Source organism: Stenella coeruleoalba (assembly GCF_951394435.1).
Source record: "Stenella coeruleoalba genome assembly, chromosome: 7".
Lineage (NCBI taxonomy): Eukaryota > Metazoa > Chordata > Mammalia > Artiodactyla > Delphinidae > Stenella > Stenella coeruleoalba.
In genome coordinates this window covers 111,398,117-111,424,909 of record NC_137153.1, presented here as the reverse complement: position 1 = coordinate 111,424,909, position 26,793 = coordinate 111,398,117, and the positions used below count along the sequence as shown (strand labels likewise).

Below are 26,793 nucleotides of genomic sequence, written 5' to 3'. Positions count from 1 at the left end.
TCACAGAGTTTTTGTCACAGTTAAATGGCCTCACACATGTGAACTGCCTGGCATTGAGCCTGCCACGGAGTATACCTTTGTCAAATGTCACTTTTCTTCCCTACTCCCCTTTCCCAGAGAAAGCCAGAGAAATGCCTGTGTCTTCGTGGGGCTTCAATGATTTTCTCTTCTGGATTTTTTTCTTACTTGCAGAAAGTCAGAAACATGGCCCTGGATGATGTCGTGATTCTGAATGTGGACACCAACACCCTGGAAACCCCCTTTGATGACCTCCAGAGCCTCCCGAATGACGTGGTGGGTAATGAGCCCTTGAGTTCTGACTCCCGGGAGCTCATGCAGTGGACGTGAACATGCCTTTGGGGAGGAGAAGGGATGGATACAGCTGTGGTTTTCCTGTAGCCTAAGAACTGCGGTTGGTTTCTGTTACCTCTGGAACCTTTGTCTCAGTGAAGGAAGTTGGGAGGTGGTTCATTTTTTTAGTCTTGTTTTGCTCTCATAACCCTCATCTGAAGTGACCCCAGGGTCTAGACGGCCCCTCCTTCTGTGGAGCCTGGGGGTCTTGCCATCCTCATTGCCATTGCCGTGTCCAGAGAGCAGGACAGCCTCCCGGGGTAACCCCACTGAAGGCGGTGGAAGGGCTTCAGTGTGAGCAATTTGGAGCACTTCAGACCTACGTTATTTTTCCTGTGCCATCGTCAAACGCAGCTGTCCCCACGCAGCGGGGTGTCTACTGCCAGCGCTCTGCATGTGGCTCCACGCGCCCTAGATCTTTCTTAGTTACCTCAGGTCTAGACAGAAGGTGGGCCTATTTAGCGAAAAGCAACTGGCTGCCACATTTGCCACACTGACATCTGACCACACACCTGTCTCATGTTGCCACCCAGAGCTGCCTTGTGGGTGGCTGTTCGAAGTAGACCCAGCCTCCCCCATTGTTCATACGGATGAGGAGGGTCGGGGCTCCCTGGGAAGTACAGTTCTGATGTTTGTGGTTTGGCCTCCAAAACTCTGCTTGTGAGAAAGTCTGTAAAGTCACACTGGCTTACAGACTGGAAGGAGTGGGTGTTCCTGGCCGTGTGTGCTGATGCGCGGCTGGGCTTGCGTGGTGGCAGGTGGCCACTGCCGCTGCATCACTGCCAGGAGTCCCAGTGGCACTTGGGGGTTAGCTGTCTGGGGGAGATTGCCGCTTGTTGGTGAATGGTTTGCAGCAGGGTTTCAGACTCCTCTGCTCTTAACTCACTGTGAGATTTTGGGGGGTCCTTTGTGTTCTGTAAGAATGTGTCCTTTGTGCCGTAATTAAACAGTGGCTACAATTCATTGACTTCTGTGTGTTAAACACTCATCACTGACTTCCCATTTACTCTTCACACAACTCTGAGGAAGGTATTTCTCTTATCCTCACTTTACCTCACAGAGCTAAAAAGAGGGGGAGCCAAGAAGTGAACCCAGCTCTGTCACTCCACAGACCCCCGAGCCCCGCCGCCCCCTAGGTGCCTTCTGCATTCGGGGTCTCACTCAGTTGGCATCCTAGCCCCATGGAGTAGGTGAGGGAGAAAAGAACCTCAGGGAGCACGTGTCTTGCCACAGATCATACGGCTGGTGGGGGCAGAGCTGCGATCGGAGCCTAGTCTGGATGACACCCAGCCCGCGTTGTCTCCAGTCCGTGTACACGGTCCCACTCTGAGGCAGAGAGAGATGACAGCGTAGGAAAAATACAAGTGCCAGACCCTATGAGGTTTGCTGTTGATCATGTCAGGACAGGGTACGTGGTTGGTGTCTCAGGGCCTCTGGGCTGTAATTTGAGTTCTTTTTGGTCCAAGGAATTTGAGCTTTCTATTCCGGTTCCCTTTCAGTGGAAAAGTTCTCCTTTTAAGTCATGGGTGTCTTAGGTATGGACCTTGTAAGTGCTGAATAAATGTGGCAAGTGAGCCTGGGGTATTTGAAGTACAAGGAATGGCCAGGGGCCCCAGGCAGCCCAAGATGAGTGACTGATGGCTCAGAAACCATGGAGTGGACTGACTATCCCATATGCAGTGCTCTGAGCCAGGGCTGGGCATCAAATAGCAAAGATGAAGCAGATCTAGTCCCTTCCTTCAAATAGCATATTCCAGTGGGGGAAACAGACCTGTGAATCACATATATCTCAGGGTATAGCGTAACAGGGGCCACAAAGAAAATAGGAATCAGGCTCAGAGGAGCCCAGGGAGAGGGCACTGAAGGCTTCCTGCAGATGGCGCATTCCAAGATGCCTTTCAGGTGATCAGTGAGGTGGCCTCAGGGAACCAAGGAAACTTGAGCAAGTTATTTTCCCTCTCTGAGCTTCAGTTTCCCATCCTCAAAAGAGGACTGCTAGGCCTGTCATTAGATCGTTGTGGCAGGTAAGTGAGATGGGGGTGTTCATCAGGTGCTTGACACCGTGCTCACTTGTCAGTGTTTGATAAATGGTGCTGCATTTGTTCTTAATAAAAATCATTGTCAATAATTACAGCCAGAGTTAGAGGACAGTTGGTTCCCTCCATGTCCTAACAGTTCTCAGCCCACATGAAAAGGACCTCCCATTTGCAAGCTGGTTTGTGGAGGGTGAGAATGTTCCACAGCAGTTGTTTCCAGAATGGGGCTTTAGACTCATCAAAGATTCCAAGATAGTAGTGAGGAGGGAATATGGTCCATATAGTACTTACTGTGTTTCAGTGGAATTCATAGATTTGATTTTTTTTTTAACTCAGAAAACCAGTCTTTTATTTTTAAAGCTCTGCCATGTATCTCTAGTGGGTGTCTATGGTCGCCTGCCACACTCGTTCCAGATTGTCCGTGTAGCCAGCAAACAGAGTCTGGCCAACAGCAGACGAAGCCAGAGAGTCACACTGGGGCAGCCGTGCCTTGCTGCTGGTACTGATAACTCGTTGCTTCAGTTCATCTACAATGACCTTGCCCTTCAAGTCCCAGATCTGGATGCTGGGCCTGTGGCAGCAGAGCCAGTGTCTGTTGGGGCTGAAGCACGGGGCGCTGATGATGTCCACCCCATCTAGTGTTGAAAGGTGCTTGCCTTCATTGAGGCTACATGAGCTGTCAAGTCCTTGAGAGGGGAAATCTTGTCCGGTACACCTTTGCATCCTCTGCTCGTGGTACAGAACCAGGTCCTTTCAGTGTATCAGCATGTCCACAGTTGACCTCACAATCTCCCCTTTTGCCAAAGCTACTTGTTTACTGCATCTGACAGATTCTGCTTCTTAAACTTTCCCAAATCCTTGTCTCCATCCCTCCTAAACACCACCTAGTCCAAGCTCTTATTTCTCTCCTGTACTGTTTCCCTCAGCCTCTGAACTGGTTCTTCAGACTCCAGCCCTTCTTCCTCATGTACTAGAGAGCCCTTTCCAAAACATAAATTTAACTTTATTTCTTCCTACTGAAAACCATTTCATCAGTGAATATAATTTTAAAAACAAAAAACAAGTTCTGAAGACAAAAGCATCCTTCTATAACTTCCCAGTGCCTACAGATTAGAGGCAAGTTTCTTTTGTTGGCTTTGGAATCAGACCTTTGTTTAAATTCTGGCTTCTTCACTTACTAATCATGTGATCTTGGGCAAAATTATGTAAGCTCTCTGAGCCTTAGTTTCCTTATAATATATGGTTGTGTGAATTAAATGTAATGAATATAATATGTATAAAGCAGTTATCCTCTGAGCTCTGTAGGTGGTAGTCAATGATGATGAATTACGGATGCAAATGATGGTTAGCATGGCATGCAGGGCCCTCCTTTATGATAGGATCCTCCCATTTTTTTCCCATAACTTTAGCTCTTTCCTGTCCCTGCTTCAAACCCTATGTTATAGGTGTTTGGAATTAGTAGTTCTCCCAAGCTTACATGTTGTTTCATGACTTTATACTTTGCATACAGTTTCTTTTGTCCCAAATGTCCTACCCCATCTGTCAATCACTAATGAAAAATGAAACTCATTTTTCAAAACTTAGGCTAAACCTAAGTCTGTAAAAACCTTCCCTGACCTCTCCAAGTAGATTTGACCGTACCTTTCTTTTTGTCCTCTCAAACCCTTATATTGCTTATAAAATTATACTTACCATCCAGCGGTATAATTTATTACACATTTCTGGCTTTCTCTTTTAATTGTGAGTTCTTTGAGGGCAGGAATCAAGTTTTATTCATCTTTGTTTCCGAGGGATGTAGCAGCCACTGAATAGATAGATGGAAGGATGGAAGGGACATGTGGATTGGGTTATTTTGGTAGATGAAATGTTGCAAAACATGGCATCCATGCTGGAAATTTTATTAAAAGAGGCCTTTGTTCTGTTTCTAGCCATGATGGAATAATTGGAACTGAATTTCTCCTCCCTCCATTTACAAATAAAACTCTGGGCAAATATGAAAACAGCTGTTTTCACGTATTGGACAACAAGCAGTGCAGGAATATAATCCCTGAGAGAAAGGAAGCAATTGAGAAGAGGCCTGTGATCCCCCTGGCTTTCTGCCTTGAGGCATTTTCTGGACCCTGTTGCCAGAGGGGACTCCCCAGCAAAGCACACCATCTTGCTGAATCAAGGGGGTAGAGATCTGAGTTTGAGGGAGAGGTGGTTTAAATTTGTGGGTCAGAGTACCAGATAGGAGGGAGCTACTCAGCAAAAATCTGAATTGAGTCCCCTTCACTAACCTTCTGTAGGCTGATCTGCCCGTGTATAGAGGGGAGCTCCTAAGAGTAGGAGCCATTCAAGCTCCAGCCGGCCAGAGTAAGATCTTGTTGATCACTCAGGCAGTCGTTAGAGACCCACAGAGGCCATGCCTTGGTGTAGTAGTCTAAATTAGCTCTAGGGTAAAGATGATTTTAGCCCTGCCCTAACACAGTTTAAAATCAAGCCTTGAGGAACACAAGACAGATCTTCTGTGATACTGGTAACGTGCTGGCTTTTGATCTGAGTGCCAAGTACGTGGGCAAGAATTTATCAAGCTGTACACAAATGATATGTGTACTTTTATGTATGTATGTTAAACTTCAGTAAAAACTTTTAAACAAAACCATTTCTTTTTAAGCCTTATCAGGATCAATCTGATATACAGGAAAATTAACCTGTCAAAGTAAACTTCAACCCTCTTTTAAAAAAGACAACAAAATCTGATACCCAACAATGTAACGTTCACAATATCTAGCATCCTATCAAAAAAAATACTAGACAGGTGGGAATGTAAATTGATATAGCCACTATGGAGAACAGTATGGAGGTTCCTTAAAAAATTAAAAATAGAACTACCATACGACCCAGCAACCCCACTACTGGGCATATACCCTGAGAAAACCATAATTCAAAAAGAGTCATGTACCAAAATGTTCATTGCAGCTCTATTTACAATAGCCAGGACATGGAAGCAACCTAAGTGTCCATCAACAGATGAATGGATAAAGAAGATGTGGCACATATATACAACAGAATATTACTCAGCCGTAAAAAAGAATGAAACTGAGTTATTTGTAGTGAGGTGGATGGACCTAGAGACTGTCATACAGAGTGAAGTAAGTCAGAAAGAGAAAAACAAATACCGTATGCTAACACATATATATGGAATCTAAAAAAAAAAGGTCAGAAAAACCTAGGGGCAAGACGGGAATAAAGATGCAGACCTACTAGAGAATGGACCGGAAGATACGGGGAAGGGGAAGGGGAAGGGTAAGCTGTGACAAAGTGAGAGAGTGGCATGGACATATATACACTACCAAACATAAAGTAGCTAGCTAGTGGGAAGCAGCTGCATAGCAGCGGGAGATCAGTTCAGTGCTTTGTGACCACCTAGAGGGGTGGGATAGGGAGGGTGGGAGGGAGGGAGATGCAATAGGGAAGAGATGTGGAGACATATGTATAACTGACTCACTTTGTTATAAACTAGAAACTAACACACCATTGTAAAGCAATTATACTCTAATAAAGATGTTAAAAAAAATACTAGACATGTTGAGAATCAGGAAAAATGTAACCCGTAACCAAGAGAAAAATTAGTTAACAGAAACAAACTAAAAAATGACGATATGATGGAATTAGCAGATGAGAACCTTAAGATAGACATTATAAAAGTTATAAGTATGCTCATGAATTTAAAGGAAGACTTGAACTAAATGAGGAGAGAAATGGAAGCTATAAAAAGAATGAATGAAAGGGAATATCTAGAGGTGAAAGATATAATACCTGGAATGAAAATTTCACTGATAGGATTAAAAGGATATTAGACACTACAGCACAAATGATCAATGAACTCGAAGACATAGCAATAAAAACTATCCATTCTGAAGCATAGAAAGGAAAAAGACTGAAAAAGGTTGACAGAACCTCGAGGACCCATAGCACAATATCAAGAGGACTAACATACATGTAAGTAGAATCCTAGAAGGAGAGGAGGGTGGAGAGAGACAGAAAAAATGTTTAATGAGATTATAGACAATTTTTCTTCAGTTTTGATGAAAACAATCAACTCAGTTCCAGGAAGCTGAATGAACCTCGAGCATAATAGACGCAAACAAAACCACACAAAGGTGCATCATGATAATTACTCAAAACAAGTGATACGAAGAAAAGTTTAAAATTAGCTAAAGAAGAAAGACACATTATGTAAAAGAAAAAAGTGATTACGGAAGACTTCTTGTAAGAAACAACATGAACCAGAAGATAATGGAATGACATTTTTAAAGTAATGAAGGAAAATTTTCTTCAACCTCGAAATCTATATCCAGTGAAAATATCCTTCAAAAATAAAGGCAAGGGCTTCCCTCGTGGCGCGGTGGTTGAGAGTCCGCCTGCCGATGCAGGGGACACGGGTTCGTGCCCCGGTCAGGGAAGATCCCACATGCCATGGAGCGGCTGGGCCCGTGAGCCATGGCCGCTGAGCCTGCGTGCCTGGAGCCTGTGCTCCGCGACGGAAGAGGCTACAACAGTGAGAGGCCCGCGTACCGCAAAAAAATAAAAGATAAATGAGTATTTAAAGTAAATAATATCAGTGTATTATGTGCTGTACGTAGAAGTAAAATGTATGACAACAGTAGGACAAAGGACGGGGAGAATGGAAGTATACTGTTTTAAGGTTCTTAAATTATATGTAAACTGTTATAATATTATTTGAAAGTAGACTATTAAGTTAAAAATGTATATTGTAGGATTTCCCTCGTGTCACAGTGGTTAAGAATCCGCCTGCCAATGCAGGGGACACAGGTTCGAGCCCTGGTCTGGGAAGATACCACATGCCACAGAGCAACTAAGCCTGTGTGCCACAACTACTGAGCCTGTGCTCTAGAGCCCATGAGCCACAACTACTGAGCCTGCGCACCTAGAGCCTGTGCTCTGCAACAAGAGAAGCCACCACAGTGAGAAGCCTGCACACTGCAACGAAGAACAGCCCCCGCTCGACACAACTAGAGAAAGCCCGTGCACAGCAATGAAGACCCAACGCAGCCAAAAATAAATAAATAAAATTTAAAAAAATGTATATTGTAAACCTTAGAAGACCACTAAGGAAAAAGAAAGTGGTATATAGCTAATAAACCAATATTGAAGATCCAAAAGATTTTGGAGGCGGGAAGGATAAAGGAACCAAACACAGATGGAACAAATAGAAAAGTTAGCAAGATGATAGATTTACCCAACTATAGTGATTATTACATTAAATGTACGTGGTCTAAATACTCCACTTATTGGAGATTATTAAATTATATTTTAAAAGTAAGACCCAATTATATGCTGTCTACAAGAATTCCACTTTAAAGAGTCAGATGAAAAGTAAAAGGGTAGAGAAGATATACCATACAAACACTAATGAAGAGAATTGGTAGGGGAGAAGAGACAAATCTTCCTTATAAAAGAATTTCAAATTAATATCTGTAGATATTGTCCTGTCTAGGAGAAGGAGCTTAATCTCTGTGTCTGCACCACACACACACACACACACACACACACACACACACACACACACACCCACACACACTTGAGTGTGGGCTGGACTTAGTGACTCACTTCCAAAACTAGTGTATATAAAGGGAAAAAGAGTAACTTTAGTGGAGAAATGGCAGAAACTACCTTAACCAAGTGATGTCATGTGAATATCACTGTAAACTTGATATGACGTGATGAGGAGGATATGTCACCTTTGTGTTATTCTTTCCAGAAACCCAGTAAAATCATGACAAAACCTTCAGATAAACTCAAATTGAGGGACATTCTATCAAATACCTGACCAGTACTTCTCAAAACTATCAAGGTCAGGGACTTCATTGGCGGTCCAGTGGTTAAGACTCGGTGCTTCCACTGCAGGGAGCACGGATTCAATTCCTGGTCGGGGAACTAAGATACCGCATGCCGCGCAGTGCAGCCCCCCCCCCCAAAATTTTTTTTTTTAAATTGGAATTCTGGGTTGAATTCTAGGATAGAAAAGACGCATTAATGGAAAAACTGATGAAATCACAATAAAGTTTGGAGTTTAGTTAATAATAATGTACCAATGTCAGTTTCTTAGTTTTGACAAATGCACCATGGTAATGTAAGGTATGGGAAACTGAAACTGCGTTGAGGAGTATCTGGGCACTCTCTCTACTATCTTTGCAACTTTTCTGTGAATCTAAGAATATTCCAAAATGTATATTTTTTGAAAAAGAGAAACAGAAAAAAGGAATTAAGGGAGTATTAGTAACAATTTGATGCCTATAATTTTGACAAATTGGATGAAATGAACCAATGCCTTGAAATACACAGTTAACATAAAGTGACTGAAGAAGGAATAGAAAGTTGAAAAATAGTACTGTTTCTATTAAAGAAATTTGAATTTGTAATTAATTAAAACTTTCCCACAAAGAAAACTCCAGGCCCAGGTAGCTTCACGGATTAGTTCTATCATATATTTTAGGATACATCTTACACTAACTTTTTCAGAAAATAGAGAGGAAAGGAACACCTTCCACCTTATTTTATGAGGTCAGCATTACCCTGACATGAAAATCAAACAAAGAATTTACAAGAAAAAAAAATATTGATCAATATACCTAATAAATATAGATGTAAAAACCTTTAACAAAATATTAGCAAATTGAATCCAGCAATATAAAAAGGATAATACATCATGATCAAATGTGTACAGATTGGTTAAATATTTGAAAATAAATCAGTGTAATTTACCATATCAACAGACTAAAAAAGGAAAACTATATCGAAACATAAGCCAAAAAAGTATTTTAGGAAAAATTCAACATCTGTCCTTGATAAAAGCTCTTAGCAAACCTAGGTATCCTCATAGTGATAAAGAGCATCTAGGAAGAACTTAGAGCCAACATACTTTGTGGTGAAAGACTGAATGCTTTCCCCTTGAGAACGAGAACAAAAAAAGGATGTTAGCTCTTCCCATTTCTATTCAGCATTGTACTGGAGGTTCTAACCACTCACTAAGACAAGGAAAAGAAATAAAAGCCCTAAAGGTTAGAAAGAAGGAAGAAAAATTGTCTTTATTCAGACAACATGATCATGTATATGGAAAATCCAAACGGGGTCTCATAAACAAATTTAGCAAAGGTACAGGATAAGGTTAGCATATAAAAACCAAATGTACTTCTATATACTAGTAATGAGCAATTGAAAAATGAAATATTTTAAAGTACCATTTTAAATAGCATACAAAACACAGAATACTTAGGAATACATTTAACAAAATATGTGCAAGATTTGTATACTGAAAGCTATAAAACATTTCTCAGAAAATAATTTAAAAGACCTAAACAAATGGAGAGATACTCCACTTTTTGGATTGGAAGACTCAATATTTTTAAGATGTTAATTTTTCCTAAATTGATCTATAGATTCAATATAATCCCAGCCCAAATTCCAGATGGCTTAAAAAAAAAAACAACTTGAGCTGATTCTAACATGCACATGAATATGCGAAAGATCTAGAATAGCCAAAACAATGTTGAAAAAGAACAAAGTTGTAGGACTTGTATTACCTACTTTTAAGGCTTCCAGTAAAGTTACAGTAAATGTAGATCAACATTGTAGGTAAACATAGAGTTCAATAGAACAGAATAAATAGTTCAGAATTAGGCCCACACATAAATGGTTAATTGATCTTCAACAAACATGCCAAAGTAATTCAATTGAGGAAGGATAGTTTTCTTCAACAAATGCTACTGGAAGAACTGGATATCTATATGGAAAAAAATGAGTGTTGACTTTTACCTCTTTCAAATATTAGCCCAAAATGGATTATAGACCTAAACTTAGAGGCAAAAACTATAAAATGAATAGAAGAAAAGATAGGAGAAAATCTTCATGAACTTAAGGTAAGCATAGTTTTCTTAGTTAAGACATAAAACACAGGGACTTACCTGGTGGCGCAGTGGTTAAGAATCTGCCTGTCAATGCAGGGGGCGTGGGTTCGATCCCTGGTCCTGGAAGATCCCACATGCCACGGAGCAACTAAGCGCATGCACCACAACTACTGAGCCTAAGCTCTAGAGCCCTCAAGCCACAACTACTGAGCCCATGTGCCACAACTACTGAGCCCATGTGCCACAACTACTGAAGCTCGCGCACCTAGAGCCTGTGCTCCGCCAGAAGAGAAGCCGCTGCAATGAAGCCCACACACCGCAACAGAGAGTAGCCCCCACTCACCGCAACTAGAGAAAGTCCGCGCACAGCAACGAATACCCAATGCAGCCAAAAAAAAAAAAGTCACCATTTTACAAATGAAGGGGCAAGCCACAGACTGAGAGAAAATATTCTTGATACTTATATCTGCAAAAGGACTTTTTCCCCAGAATATATAAAGAACCCTTAAACTGAATAATAAGACAGCAGCCCAATTAAAAAGTAGGCAAAAGACTTGAAGAGTCACTCAACAATAAAAGATATTCAAATGGCCAATAAGGCTGTGGCAGGAGGGGCCCTGAGGAAGATAAGTCTGGTGTTTCTTAAAATGGCCTGATATGAAGGCTTCACGCCTCCTGCCATTCCAAGCCTCCAGAGCTGCCCTGTGGCTGCCTTGTGCTTCAAGTGCAGGAGCCAGTTGAAATGTCAGGAATGGAGGCCAATGTGACCATCCCAATCTGGCAAAACAAGCCGCGTGGGGCTGCTCAAAGTATAGTGAGAAGAATCGGGACCGACCTGCCCCTGAAGCCATGTCCCCGGGCATCCTTTGAGACCCTGCCCAACATCTCTGACCTGTGTCTGAGGCATGTACTGCCAGTCCCTACTCTGGCTGACATCGTCTGGATTCCTGCAGATGTAGAGGAGACTTATGTCCTGGTCAGGAGTGATACACGCCCCCTGAGGCACACCTGCAAGCCCAGCCCTCTGATCGTCATTCAGCGCAATGCCTCAGTGCCCAAACTGCGTGGGTCGGAGGAGAGGCTTCTGGCCTTGAAGAAGCCAGCCCTGCCAGCCCTTGGCTGCACCAAAGAGCTGCAGGATGAGCTGAGCCACCTGAGCAGCCAGATTGCTAAAATGGTGTCAGCTGATGCAGGAAGTTCAAATGTCTCTTCTCCCTTACCTTGTTTTGGATCTTCATTCTACTCTACAACTTCCTTTGTCATTAGTGACATCACCAAGGAGACCAAGGTACAGGTCCCTGAGCTTCCATTAGTCCCCCTGCTTTGTTCTGCCAGCCCTGAATGTTGCAAACCAGAACACAAAGCTACCTGCAGCCCATCTGAAGAAGATGACTGCGTCTCTCTGTCCAAGGCCAGCAGCTTTGCAGATATGATGGATATCCTAAAGGACTTCCACCGAGTGAAGCAGAGCCAAGACCTGAACTGGAGTTTATTGAAGGAGGAAGACCCTGCCATGCTTACCTCTGAGGTCCTAAGGAGGAAGTTTGCTCTGAAGGAAGAAGATACCAGTAGAAAAGGAAATTGATAGCACTCAGCTCTGCAAACTCAGCCTCAGGCTCCTGGAATTCCTTCAATAGCTGCCTTCCTCACCGCAGATGCTTCTGCCTCTCAATTAGAAATCTTCTGCAACAGTCTTGCCGAAAGCTAGAGCTTAGACCAAGAGAAGAGCTGCACTGTATGTTTTCCATACTTCAAACCTTAGCAGAAGCTAAGGCCTGTTTTGAGCTGAGACACGTTACAGGTAATTGTATAGGTTGGAATGTCCCAGTTTAAAGGGTGAGATAGAAGTTTCTGGTTTTTCCTTGCCCCTGTGTGAAAATAGGTCCTAAATGAATGACTGACTTCACTGCACTAGACCCCATAACTGGTCTTACTGAACACTTTGTGCCCAGCTGTCACTTACTCTGAGTGGCTTCCTTGCAGCAGAGCAGGGCTGAGGGCAGGGGGCTATGTTTATGTGCACGTTCACAGAGCAGGGAAGATCTTATGCTGCTCCATCATGAACTGACACCAGTGCCCAGCAATCACTCCCTCCCCCTTCCCGGTCCAACACCTACATGTAGAGGTCGGGCCACTGGACCAGCTGACACTTGGGCTGCTGGGAGGCCTGGGCTGTTTTTTTCTTAAATATATTTTGTAATACTGTACAACCAAATCTACCTTCCAAGGCCCTGGGGCCTCATTGGTTCCACTAATTGAAAGCTCTTTCTCTTCCACAAACTTGAGTTTAAGCCCAGTAGGAAAGAGAAATGGAGAGGGGAAAGAGAGTACCATCCTTCTTCCAGGCCCTTGACTGCTCCTTTGCATTGGGCCAAGGTTTTTACCTACCACACCGTCCATGACTCGGATGCCCTCAGGTCCGTTTTCTCTACGGTATGTATCCTGTGTGTGTTTAGGTTGAAGCACTACCTGACATTAAAGGACGGATTTGGAGAGAAAAAAGAAAAACAATAGCCAGTAAGCACAGGGAAAGATGTTCCATGAGGGTGTAAATTGATACCACAAGGAAGGTACTGCTATATACCCACTGGTATGGCTAAAGTAAAAAGACTGCATTTCTTATAAATGAGTATCTTAAACAAATGTTTACTCTGTGACCAAGTAATTTCAGTCTTAGGTATACACGCAAGAAGATGAAAACTTATGTACACACAGACGCATGGACGTGAATGTTTTTAACAGCTTTGTTCATAATTGCCAAAAACTGGAAACATTCCAGATGTCCTTCAACTGGTGAGGGACAGTGGTGTGCCTGTAAAATGGAATACTGCTTGGCAATCAAAAGAAACTAAGTACTGATCTATCCAACAAAATGGATGAACCTCACATTATGCTAAGTGAAATAATCCATTTATTTGATGTTTTGGAATAGGCAAAACTGTTGAGCGAGAACTCGGATGAGCGGTTGTCCGGAGAAGGGCTGGGAGGAGCAGCTGACTGTCAAGGGGTGTGAGGGCATTTGGGGTGACGGAGCTGTTCTGTATCTTGATTGTGGGGATGGTTACATGGCTATGTGCATCTTTCAAAATTCATAAAACTAGCCACCAAAAGTGGTAAATTTTACTATATGTAAGTCATACCTGACTTAAAAAAATTTTTTTTAAAGACTGACAATAACAAGTGTTAGGAAGGATGTGGAACAACTGATCTGAAACTTTCATCACTGGTATTGGGAGCATAAAACAGAACAACCACTGTGGAAAACAGTTGGGCAGTTTTCTCTGAAGTTAAATGTACACCAGCAATATAACCCAATAACCCCACTCCTGGGTATTTATTCAAGAGAAATGAAAATATATATCCAAACAGGTTTGTACACAAGTGTTTATAGCAGCTTTATTCACAGTAAACAATACCTGGTAATAATCCTAATGTCCATCAGCTGATAGATGGAGAAACACTATATTTTATCCCTACTTTTTACTACATGAGTCATTATTCATTGTAACATACTTGTGATACACAAAACAACATGGATGAATCTTGAGTATATTACACTGAGCAAAAAAAGCCAGACACATGAGAATGTACTATATGATTTCATGTATTTAAAATCTAAAGGAGAGAAAACTACTCTATAGTGGGTGAAAGCAGGCCAGTGGTTGCCTCGGCCTGGGATGGAGAAGGCAGGAACTGATTGAAAAGGGCAGGAAGAAACATTCTGAGGTGAAGGAAGTGTTCTATTTCTTGATTGTGGTGATGGTTACACAGATGTATATATTTGTCAAAACTCATTGAACTGTACTTTTTAAATATATGCATTCTATTGTATATTAGTTATGACTTCATAAAGTAAATTTTCAAAAGGAAGAGGACTTGGAAATTAATTTTACAAAGGAAGTTCTAATATTGATTAGCTTTCAGAGCAGCTCTGCTGATTTTCACATGATTTATGAACATGGGTTAAGGGGTAACTTTGGAGGCAGGGTGGCTCTGGCTTTCTACTAGTTACCTAGACAATTTAGTCTTAAATTTTGTAATCTTAGTTAGCTTTTTGTACCATTAAAAAAAAAAAGAGAGAGAGTTGGCAAGGTTAATACTGTTGTACTTTGCTGGGTTCCATGAAACTTGCCAAATGTACTGCTTTCACTGACAATATTGTATTGTTCCCTAGCTATGGATTTGGGGAAAGGAATATGGCAAGAATAGTCCATCTTTTATTGGTATAAAGGCCTGTTTACAGACTTCTTTTTTTTTTTAATAAATTTATTATTTATTTATTTTTGGCTGCATTGGGTTTTCGTTGCTGGTGTTTATCTCAAGCCCATGTGGATGCTTTGAACAGAAACATAATGTCCCTCCCTCCGCAGCCATTTAACCAAGCACTCTTCATCTGTTTCTCTCTTAAAATTTAAAGAACATCTCTTGTTCCTTCAAGAGTGTTAAGTATACACTTGTTTAGCCAACGGATAAAATTTGTAGAGCTTTTTAAAAGCTTGGCAAAAGAGAGCTCAGACGCTTCCAGGCTTCCAGTGAGGTGAACATACCACACCTCATCACTGATTTCCCAGAGCTCAGTCGGGGCCCTTTCTAATATTCTTTGGCCTGAAACTCACAGGTTTCTGTGTATGCACGTATATGCGGAGACCTTTACCATCTGCTTACGCTCTCCTTTCTTTTACTTCGTGCTTTCTGTAACCTGACCAATGCTCTTCTAAATCAGGCTTTCTTATGTGGTGATATATGTAATAGGACATTAAAATACGTATTACCTTTTGACTCAATAATTCTACCTTTAAGGGTTTTTTTCTGGCAAATCCTTCTAAATGGAGAAAGCCACCTAACCAAATAGCATTGTTTATGTTAACTGAAGTTGGGAACAACCTTAATATCCAAAATTAAGGGGAGTGTTTAAGGTGATCTATTCCACTGCCATTCAATGGAGTGTACCATACAGTCACTAAAAATGATTGCTATGAAGAATGTGGGCAACACAGGAAATGCTAAGGATACAGTTCAGTGGAAAAAGCAGAATATTGAATGATATATCTACCATGACTACAATTAAGAAACACAGCCAGATACTCAGAAGTAAGAGTTTTAAGAGAACTTCCCAATTGTCAACAGTGGTATATTAGGATAGTAAAGTTATGAGTTAACATTTTTTTCTCTCATTTTCTAAATTTTCTGTGATACGATTATTACTAGTTTTATGATGGAAAACTCATCTTTCCTCCTCTCTCCTGAAACACTTGAATCTTGGCTTTTGGCTTTATGGTTTGTATGTCTTCAGGACTGTAGTTTCTCTTTCTTCTCCATATTCTTTGGATAAAAAGATCACAAATGACTTAATGATGCGTTTTAAATCACTTAAACTTCTTGTTCTTCCTTGGTGGAATTTTTGAGGGATATCCAAGAGGTTTCTAAGCATGTGAAGAGAGAGAAACCATCTTGAGCAGTCTTCCTTGGTGTGAGAAGGGGGAGAAGGCAAGGGAAGAAAGATACTGTTTACAGAGCACCTGCAGTGCCCCAGGCCAGAGTAGTTTCCAGTCCTGCTATGCTGCATCCAATCTTCTTCACAAGCTGGACGCTGACCCCAGGCAACCTCTCAGCCTCATCTTGCATCACTTCAGTACTCATACCCCGTTTCCCACCCACTAGGAGAGTGATCCTATTCCCCAAGGCCTCATGCTCTTTCACATCTCTATGCTTCTTTCCATGCTATTCCCTCTGGTGAGGATACCGTTCCTTCTCTACTTGGTAAACCTATTTGCTCTATAGGGCACTCCTCAAATGTCACTTCTGTGATGCTTCCACAGCTCGGCACTGGGATTTCATAACATTTTTCCCATACTTCTTTTATACCATGTACTATATAATAACTCTTTCCCCTCCTAAGCATTTGGGCTTTACATGGTTGTGAACACAGCCCTGGCACAATGCATGACTCACTGGGGCATTCAGTGAGTGTTTGTGGAATGAGTGAATGAATGAAAGAATGATCAAATATGCAATCTGCTTTGAACTCTAGATCTTGGAAGACTCATTTATTCAACATTTGACTCTTTACTTTGTACAAGTAACTGGAAAAGCAAAGATCTGCAAAGATCAGAGTTCCCTTTTTAAAAGAGACAGGAGAAATTCAGTGTACGTTACAGCTACAATTTACTGGGTAAATTGAGTGCCAAGCATTTTGACTCTTTGGTCATCATTACTAAATGCCATTGGGATTTTATTTTACACCCTAAAAACGGATTTCTTCAAATTGCAAGTAGTCACCCATTAGTGAAACCATACAATCAACTTAGTGGCTCACAGCAAGCTTTTTTTTTAATGGAGTTGAACAAGGAATATCAGAGTATATCTCAAATAATATGGGTAAGCATCAATTCATGAAACTCTTAAATATACGTAATATACATATAATACTGGTTTACAAAATATAATACATTCATTACTCTGCAACACAGTAAAAAAAAAAAAGGAAAACTTGATACATTGTGACCATTTTAATCATTAAAATTCATACCTTTTAATGTGTGAACTACCATTTCATTGTATGGATATACACCATAATATATTTGGCCTGATAATTTCAAGTTTTGCGTTCTTTTTTTTAAAAATAAATTTATTTATTTATTTGTTTTTGGCTGTGTTGGGTCTTCGTTGCTGCGCACGGACTTTCTCTAGTTGCAGCGAGCGGGGGCTACTCTTTGTTGCAGTGTGCGGGCTTCTCATTGCAGTGGATTCTCTTGTTGCGGAGCACAGCTCTAGGCACGTGGGCTTCAGTAGTTGTAGCTCACAGGCTCCAGAACGCAGGCTCAGTAGTTGTGGCGCACCGGGCTTAGTTGCTCTGCGGCATGTGTGATCTTCCCAGACCAGGGCTCGAACCCATGTCCCCTGCATTAGCAGGTAGATTCTTAACCACTGAGCCAAGAGGGAAGTCCCTCAAGTTTTGCATTTTTTTTTTTTTTTTTTTTGCGGTACACGGGCCTCTCACTGTTGCAGCCTCTCCCGTTGCGGAGCACAGGCTCCGGACACGTAGGCTCAGCGGCCATGGCTCACAGGCCCAGCCGCTCCGCGGCATGTGGGATCCTCCCGGACCAGGGCACAAACCTGTGTCCCCTGCATTGACAGGCAGACTCTCAACCACTGCGCCACCAGGGAAGCCCTTGCATTCTTTTAAACAGCAGTATGATGGACATATTTGTAACTAAATCTCTATATCACTTACTTGAATTCCATGAATTGCTAGAAGTAGAATTTTTGAATCATATAAAAATTTATATAAAAATTTAAGGCTTTTGATACATACTTTTAAATACCACCACCTCCCCCAAAAGATTATACCAGTTTTCACTTTTATCAGTAACATGAAAGTTAACACTTACTCTTGAAAAATTGTTTAAAATTCATATAATTTTTTTTTGGTGGAAACTATATGCATGTGTAGCTATCCCAGTCACCTGTGTTAGGCCCAGCAGTCACTTGGACCCTGTACTTCTCTTCTGTGCTGTGAAACTGGAAAATGGACAATGGCTTCCTAATTACATTCCTGTCTTCAGTCTCTTCTAACTCCAATCAGTTTTCTGGTCTTTCTAGAGTAAAGTCTTCCTTGACCCTCCCTCAGTAGTTGATTGCTCTATCTTTTGTATTCTCAAAGCACATGGCACACCCTTCTGTTACAGCACTCGTCATGTTATATCGGAATTATTTTTGGCTTCTTATGTCCTCTCTTCCAACCCCTCTAGGGTAGGGACTAAAAATTCTTCCTTCTTTACGTTTGTATCTGCCCCAGAGTTAAATATATAGCATGTACTCAGTAAATTTTCACTGAGTGAATGACAGCATCTTGTTTAATTGTGACCTCAGGACTGGTTCAAATCACATTAAAATTGGGCTATACCATGTAGGTGACTGTCTGTGGGAGTCCAAAGGCAAAACTTTGGTTCGGGAGGGCCCAGATTCAAATAAGCCCGGAGTCTAGGGCTTCCCTGGTGGCACAGTGGTTGAGAGTCCGCCTGCCGATGCAGGGGACATGGGTTCGTGCCCCGGTCCGGGAAGATCCCACATGCCGCGGAGCGGCGGGGCCCGTGAGCCATGGCCGCTGAGCCTGCGCGTCCGGAGCCTGTGCTCCGCAACGGGAGAGGCCACAACAGTGAGAGGCCCGTGTACCGCAGAAAAAAAAAAAAAAAACAGATAAGCCCGGGGTCTGCTTGCTGCCTCTTCTCTGGAGTACCCCCACTTAGAATGCTGGTTGGAGAGAGAGCAGTCTGCTCAGAGATAGCCTTGCTTTGTTAGGCCATTGCTAACAGCTTTGTTGGCTGGAGCTTCTCTATGCCATGTTTTTTCCAAAGGCCCGGAAACTTCAGACCCTAGAGATGCTGCTACAGGGCCTCCTAGATGCTGGTGTGCCATCCTACCTTGTAAGTCAACAATGCATTTAATCCCAGAAGCAAGGGAGCAGACATCACAGGCTGTCTGGCTTAGTAGTCTGGCCCGGGAAATGTCTGAACTAATAGTAGACCTTGCAAAAAACCCATTCTTAAAATCCCAATAGGAAGAAAAATGCCGAGTGGGGAGATGGGTGGGCTCTGATTGTCTTGAGTATCTTATGTAACTCTTTATGTGTATAGACCTTGTAGACTTAGTATCCTTGTGGAATTGATCCTTCTGCCACCGGTAAAACATGTATCGTTAGTATTCTCTAATAGAATGTTTATTCATTCAACAGGTATTTCCTATGGGGAAATGTTGGTCAAAGGTTACGAACTATAACATGAATAAGTTCCAAGGATCTAATGTACATTATGGTGACTGTCGTTAGTAATACTCTATTGCATACTTGAAATTTGCTAAGAGAGTAGATCTTAAGTGTCCTTATCACATACAAAGAAAAAGTAACTATGTGAAGTGATGAATATGTTAATTAACTTAATTGTTGATGATTATTTCAAAATATATACATTTATCAAATCATCACCTTCTGCACTTCAAATATGTATAATTTTATTTGTCAATTAGACCTCAGTAAAGCCAGAAAAGACAAAAGAAACCAAAACAGGCATTCTCTGAGCACCTACTATGTGTCAGGCTTTGTATTGGGTATAATGGATGCAGAGATGATTAAGACATGCACCTTATTCCCAGTGAGGTCACTGGCTGGTTAGTAAAAGAGGTAACAGAAGGCTGGGCTGCCAGTATTGCCCCCACTTCTCCAATCCCAGACCATTCTCTGTTGCTGTAAATGAAGGCATAATCTGGAACATGAATGTCACTGTTCAACTTAAAACCCTTTAGTGGTTCCTCATTTTCTTCTGAGTAAAATTCAAGCTCCATAATATGGCCTTTTATAATCTAGTCTCTGCTTGCCTCTCCTGCCACATCTCTTGCCGCTCTCCTACCCACTTATACCAGCAGCTTTGTTTCCATCCACAGGAACCATTCAGAGTGTCCCCAAAGGGCAGATCAGTAGCCAGTTCAGGATTGGAGATTATTTATCCAGCCAACGTTTTCTGGAGGTGTGCTCAGTGTGTTGGACCATAGGAACATAAAGATGTACAAGAAACAGTCACTGTTCCTGGAAAAGGAGAGATGAGCATGCTGGGAGCGGGAATGGAATGCATTGAGGCTGGAGGTGTGAACAAAAGTATGATGCGTTTGGGCAGGGAATAATAGTTTAGTCCAGCTGGAGCACAGGGTGTGTGTTTGGGAGGGACAAAAGATGAGACCAAAGAAGTAGGTGGGAAGGACCAGATGGGAAATGGTCTTCTGTCATAAAAACAAGTCTGGACTTCATATTTTGGGCAGTGGGGAATCAACTAAGGTAGTTAGGTCAGGTAATGACTAGACTAAGGGTGGAATGTTGGACCCAACCTCTTGTTGCTTCTCTGGTTCCTAGAATCTAGCCAAGCTCTCCCCACCCCAAATCTGATATTGGACTTGGGTCAGGGGACAGTTTGCTGAAGAGAATTCGTATCAGTATCACCTGTCACCATTATCCAGTCATTCGTCCCTCATGCTTCAGGGGCTTGTCTGTAGGTCTCTCTTCTGTGTTGGACCACTCTCCATGACAGTGTCCACTCCGTGACTTCTAAATTTCATGTAGGAAGGAAAGGAGCATCGTGATCCAGTGTGCCTTGCCCTGAGTGTGTGTGTGTAGGATTTGTCAACAATTGAGTATTTTATGGGAGTTTATGGGGCTTCATTAAAGATGCTGGAGCAGAAGCACTGTGGGACATCAGAAGAGACCTCAGCAATAAACCGCAGCTCCAAGCTCTGGAATGCAGTAAATGTTTAAGAGACTTCCTTCCTTTCATTACTGAATTTTACTTTACTTTTATACCAGTTAAGAGTTGTGTTTTATTGGTTGAAATTTCTTGATTCCGTTTTCCCCAGGTCTGTTTAAAAGCTACATTTTATCCTTGAGGATGTTTGGCTCCTGATAGAGGAAGTGCTGCCAGCGAATTCAATTAACTGGCAGAGCTCACAGATATTATACACGGATTTCTTTTTTTCCTTCTTTTTCACAACTGCTACATAAACACAGCTGGGTTTAATATTTGTCGTAACAAAGATTTAACTTGAATCGTTTTACTCTGGGTAATTAATGCTTGGAATCTCGGCTACTTCTTCATTCATTTGTGATCTGCGTTTTTGACTCTGGCTATCTAGATAATGAAGTGTGCTCCTCTAGGTCTTTGCCCTGCCTTAAAACTGCTTAATATTTGGCCGTTCCCACTAGAGAGCAGATGCTTTTCTTTGCAAGAATTGAATTTCTGTCAGCTCTTTTATGCATCATGTGTTTGGAACTGTAAGTGGATCAAGTTGTTCATCACAGCGGGGACACTGTGAAACACATCTATTATACACACTTCCCACCACCCCCCTTCCTGTTTTGTTTTGTTTTTTTTTCTCCCCTGAGGAGGTGGAGATGCCCAGATCCCCTTGGGAGATATCTCACTCTGTGTGGATGTACCCATGTGATCCACCATGGATCTGGCCTGGCTACATCCCTAAGCATGGAAATCTATATCCATTCAGCCCAGGATTGTTGCTGAGCCGAATCCTGCTTTTATCTTTGTAAACACCAAGCACTTCATTAACTCCCAAATACACATAAGTTTGGGTCACTAGATAAACCCACTAGGCTTAGCATAATGAGTGACATTTCAGTCATTGATGCCCCAGAAAATGTTAATTGTGAGCCCATTATTCTTTTTTATGCTAAAATAATGGCTTGGGTAGTTTTGGCTTTGGAGTTGGGTTAATGTGGAAGAATAATCAGCATCTATTAGGCTCCTGCTGTGTGCCAGGTACTGTGTGAGAGGCTTTGAAAATCTTGACATTCAATCTACATAATAATCCTGAGGGGAAGGGGAGGTACTTTACCCCTTTTTTGTTAAATGAAGAGAAGAAAATAAGATGCCTAAAGACATCCAGCTAATAGCAGGCAGCTGAGTCAGAATCTGAACTCAGGGTTTGCTAGACATACATTCATTGGTTGATCGATGCATGGATTTATTATACATGTTCATTACATGCAGCCACTGCTCCATTTGGGTTGTCCCATTCCACGTCAGGTCTCAGGCCAGCTGATCGGCTTTTATGAACACCTTTGTATCTATCTGAACATGAACTATTGGTGGTGATTGAAATCATTTATTTAGTTTTGCTTTTTCCATCAAGCTCAATGCAAATACAATCCAACTTCCCAAAGCAACCTACCATTTTCTTGCAGTTTTCATCTTGTGAATTTCAATCCCTAGATTCAGCTTTGAGCTGACAGCTGAAAATTCCAAATCTAAATAGTTTAGTTTGTCAACACAGCTTTGAAAAGCAGGAGTCTTGATGATGTTCCTACTGTGATATGCTCATCTTTTGGGCCTCAGATAATGCTAAAGGCAAAAGTGCATTCTAGTGCATTTTTCATTGATATCATTCAATTTGCAGGAGTCATTATGGGACATTCACATGTCTGAGTGAAAGACTGCTGATCTGTAGGATTAATTATAGTTAAATGGAGAGGTGGCTTTTGCTCATGAAGAAAGTCTCCTGATAAACATTTTTAGGTATGAAAAACTTCAGTCTTCCTCCAAATACTTTTCATTAGAAGCAAGCATTAGTGTCCTGGTTCATTAGCAATGGAGTAACTGCTTTATTGTTGATCTGCAGTCCATTTTGTTGTTGGAAGATGTTGGTATTTTTTTTAAAAAAATTGAAGTATATGTTGTAAAAAACATGCTTTATAACTTTCCTTTTACAAGAGTGTATCTCTCTTTTCAAAGGTAACTTACATTTGTATTTTGTGCCTTGTGTTTGCAAGAGACTGGTTCTTGGTTTATTCATGTTGACAACTGAAAAGCCTTAGACCTAATTAAAAGAATTTCCACGAGCACCTTTACTGAACCATTTCATTACCCAGCACTGCACAGATTGCATTGTGAAACATGATGATAGTTTAAATCTGACCTTTAAACCTAAACTGCCAGAAGTATGGGGGAGAAAACCCTTCTTTGAAAATACTCTATGGATACATACATACACAGGCATACGTGCATGAACATATATGGATAGAAATAATCTTTATTGAATGACCACCTAATATTATAAATGCACATTTACTTTGAGCTCAAATCTTGTAACCTTCTTTAGTGTTCAGCTGCATTAATTGTGTGTGTGTGTGTGTGTGTGTGTGTGTGTGTGTGTGTGGTGTGTTAAAACTAAATTGTTTTTTAGGGAAAACAAAGACAATTTCACTTCGGGCAAGAAAAAAAATGTGTTTGGAGGAAGATGAGTATTACAAATAGATAGGAAAATGCAAAAATCTTTGCTCCTGTGTGTTTCCATTTACAATGCGGAGGTGCTGGGATTAACCAGGCAGGGAGGGGGCTGGAGTGCACTGTGAGTGCAAGACTCCTCCTGAGCTTTATTTGGCAGATAGTAGAAATGGACCTTTTTGTTTTTAAATTGTACTTTTTTACTCCAAGAATGTCATCCTGAGAACTTGATAGTTTGTTCTCAGGATGCTCAACAAAGCCATTATAGCATGTAGTTAAGTAGCCACTCACATAATGAAAATTGATCCTTTTGTCTGACAAAAAGCTGCTTAGAATTGTAATGCTCACCTCTTAACTTTCCGACTTAATACTCGGCCCATAAGATGTCAGGAGAGACAGAGGGAGCAAAGACCTGGGCCGCTGGGGTCATAGCCGGCCCCAGCTTGGAGCTCCGCGTAACTAGCACAGTCCCCACTCCCCCATGGAGAACCAGGCTCTTTGAGGGGAAAATCGGATGCAGAAGAAGCAATTAAAGCCAACCGAGGTCAAGGTACAACCATGTTCTCAAGTAAGAAACAGAAAAGCAAGGAATGAAAGGAAGCAATAATGGAGATATATTAAGTTGTGGAAAAAAATAAACCAGTATCGTGGACAAATCTAATTTGCTGGTCTGAGAAATCCTGGCAGCAGTAAGAATTAATGGAATAGCACAGACTTTGGAGTAAGATCGACTTGTGCTTGACTTTAGCCTCTGCCCCTTGCTGTACTCTCTGTGTGAGATGGGGCTGAGGCTCACTTTTCTCATCTGTATAGTGGGGATAACTGTCTCTGCCTGGCACACTTGTTCTGAAATTTTAATACAGTGCTGGGCATGAAAACACCTACCATGGCTATTGGTACCTAGTAGAGTACTTGATAAATACTAGTTCCTGTTCCTTTTTCCTGATGAATTCCTGGTTTTCTCAGGAACTATTACTGGGAAAGAGAGTGTGGTGAGATTGCCCTTACATATCAAGACTTTTTGCTTCAAATTTAGGCAAGAACTAACTAAGGCACAGAGAGATGCACCGTGCCATTTCATTGCCCACGTGAAGGTAGCAGAGGAGCCAATATACGCATGCCCCTGAGGATGGGAAAACAAGGCAATAGTTCCTCCTCCCCTCTCCAGACCCAGACGTTCCCCAGGAGATCTTATAACAAAGCCTTGATGTCTAGTTTATTCACGAAAGGAAGAATCAATCTGCCTTAGTCCTTAAGGGCTATTTTGTAAAGGGGGAGAGAAAGTAATTCTATTGCCCCCCTTCCAGCTGCTGCAGGTGTCTGATTTATCAAAAAAAAAAAAACTTTTAACTTCAGTTCTGACACTGAGCAGTTAATGCTCAGTTCTGACACTGAGCATCCTGCCCAGGATGACTTGAGTCAGATTTTGAGAAGAACTGTATCTCTACTTGCAGTGTTGTGCCAGCACTGAGGGTGGCCATGGTCCCTGCCTCCCTAGAGCCTTCAGTCTAATGGAGGAGACAGACGTTAATGGACTGCCACATAATATATCATCACTTTGCTGCTTGTCCCTGAAGGAAAGGTATAGGGAGAGTATATGACAAGGGAACCTTGGCCTAATCTGAGGGGGTCAGACCGAGGCAGTGGTATTTGAGCTGAGATCTAAAGGATGAATAGTAGTTGATCTAGGGCCTTGGGTTGTCCAGTATGGTAGCTACTATCCACATGTGGCTATTTAAATTTAAATTGATTAAAATGAAATAAAATTCAGTTCCTCAGTCGAAGCAGCTACATTTCAAGTGCTCAGTAGCAGCTACCACACTGGACAACACAGGTGACCGATCATCTGTGGAAAGGCCTGTTGCACGGTGCTGAATGCTAGGCAAGCGGGTGACGGTGGAGAGAGCACTCCAGACAGAGGAGTTAGCCTATCCAAAGGTCCTGGAGTATAAGAGAGGCCAGTGCAACTGGAACCCGGTTGGTGTGGTCGAAGCCATGGAGGGGGTACAGGAGCCTCGGATCTGAAAAAGGCTGGAGCCTTGCAGGCCAGGCTAGGACTGCCTTTATCCTCAGAGCAACAGAGAAGCTGCTGAAAGATCTTAAGGTGCCAGCACTGATGGAAAGAGGTGGATAGGAGTGTCTCAGAGGTGACTAGGTGAATAGCGTGCCGTCCTTATTCTCCTCTCCCCCTACAAATTGCAACCAAATGATGAAGAAATAATCTTATACTTGTTGAGTGGTATAAATTGCAAGGGTTATCTTCATCGTAGCGGGAAGGAAGATATGTAAGCTGCTGGTTATACAAAAGAAGCTAAATATGATGATGAATACAATGGGAGAGCCCCTTCTGAAGTAGTAATAAGCTAGGTAATAAGCTAGCTGTGGCTGGTCTGGGGGAGCTTGACTGCAAGCCCTCGGGAGCTGCGCCCTGATCATATGCAGCTCTGTTCCCAGCACATCTCCAGCATGGGGCTTGCAAAGATTAGGCATGAACAAAAGTAACAGAACTAATGTGCCCGGAGAAAGAACTATTTGTTCTGACAGGGCATCACAGAAAGTCAGCGGCTTTTTAAAAAAAATTTTAATAGAAGAGTTTTTTTAGAGAATGAGATAAAGAGTATCCCAGGCTTAGGGATAGTTTTGAGGCCTCTGAGATTGAGTAGAAGATAAAGTTGGAAACAGAGCTGGAGCCAGACCCATAGAAGGCCTTGAATATTGTGCTAAGGAACTTGGACTTTATATGTTAGCACCATGGAGTCACTGAAAATTTTAGAAGAAAGAAGTGATGTGATTCAACCTCTTGTTTTAGAAAGATAATTCAAAGTGCAAAGGATGGATTAGACCAGGAAGAAAACAGGAGAAGGGCCACCAGTTGAAAGACGGGTGCAGTAGTCCAGGTACTAATTAAACAAAACGCAAAGCCAGGCAGTTTGTTATGTCAATTCTCCATTTACATCCATTATATTTTAATCTTCACAGTGTACGTATGTTACAAATACCTCATTTTACAGCAAAGAAAGCTGAAGCTCAGAAAGGTTAAGAAAGTAAGGAAGACTGATTTCTAATCTTAGACTTGGCTCTTGTGACTCAAGCTCTACACTCTACTGCCTGAGGAGTGCGCGGGGATAGAGGAGCAAGTGAAGCCAAGAGACCCCAGAGGTAGAGCCTGTAGTGACCAGGGCAAACAGGAAGAGGGTGCGGGACGGGGTGGGGAACGCTGCATATGGTACTGGACATGTGGCACGTGCAGTGTTGTGTAAGACTGGCCCCGTTGTCCACTTTAATTCATTCAGCCACCAGAGCTTCATTTTCCTTGCAATTTTGGTTGCATCTTAGTGATGACCCTCTGCAAAAGGGAAATGGATGAGTATCAATTTCTCCCCCAATCCTTCCCAACTGAGACCGTTTCTTCCAATGATCATTCACTGAAGAATGTAATCCTAGACTTTCCTCCAAGCACGGAGGCTCGGCCATTGGAAATGCCTTTTAAGATGTCAGACACTCGCTCATCTGTTCTTTTATTTAGCAAAAAGTGCTGAATGATGACACTGGGCCAAGTACTGCTGGACCACTGCTGGCCCTTCTAGGAACTCACAGTCTAGCAGGAAAGGTAGTAGACACTACAATTCACTGACAACTCGCAGTCCAAGGGGGCCCAGGCTGGGCGTCATTAAGCCTGTCTTAGTGGTCAGGGAATGCTTCACAAAGGAGGGG

General features: G+C 42.1%; 2 protein-coding genes across 7 annotated transcripts in view; both read left to right on the top strand.

Moving 5' to 3' along the window:
• The window catches only part of DENND1A (DENN domain containing 1A), a 494,445-nt gene that overhangs the window by 313,875 nt on the left and 153,777 nt on the right, over positions 1–26,793 (top strand). For all 6 annotated transcript variants that reach the window (XM_079927842.1, XM_079927841.1, XM_079927840.1 and 3 more), the window contains one exon: positions 193–294. In XM_079927842.1, coding sequence (XP_079783968.1) covers positions 193–294 — 102 coding nt within the window. The remainder of the gene's footprint in view (positions 1–192; positions 295–26,793) is intronic.
• LOC307189030 (mitochondrial fission regulator 1-like) lies at positions 10,461–12,222 on the top strand. The gene has a single exon (XM_079926745.1). The coding sequence runs from the start codon at positions 11,043–11,045 to the stop codon at positions 11,883–11,885; it is 843 nt and encodes a 280-aa protein (XP_079782871.1). The 5' UTR covers positions 10,461–11,042; the 3' UTR covers positions 11,886–12,222.

What these genes read in the sequence shown, in the direction of transcription:
- LOC307189030 (XM_079926745.1), top strand. Translation starts at nt 11,043, where the DNA reads ATGTCAGGAATGGAGGCCAATGTGACCATCCCAATCTGGCAAAACAAG.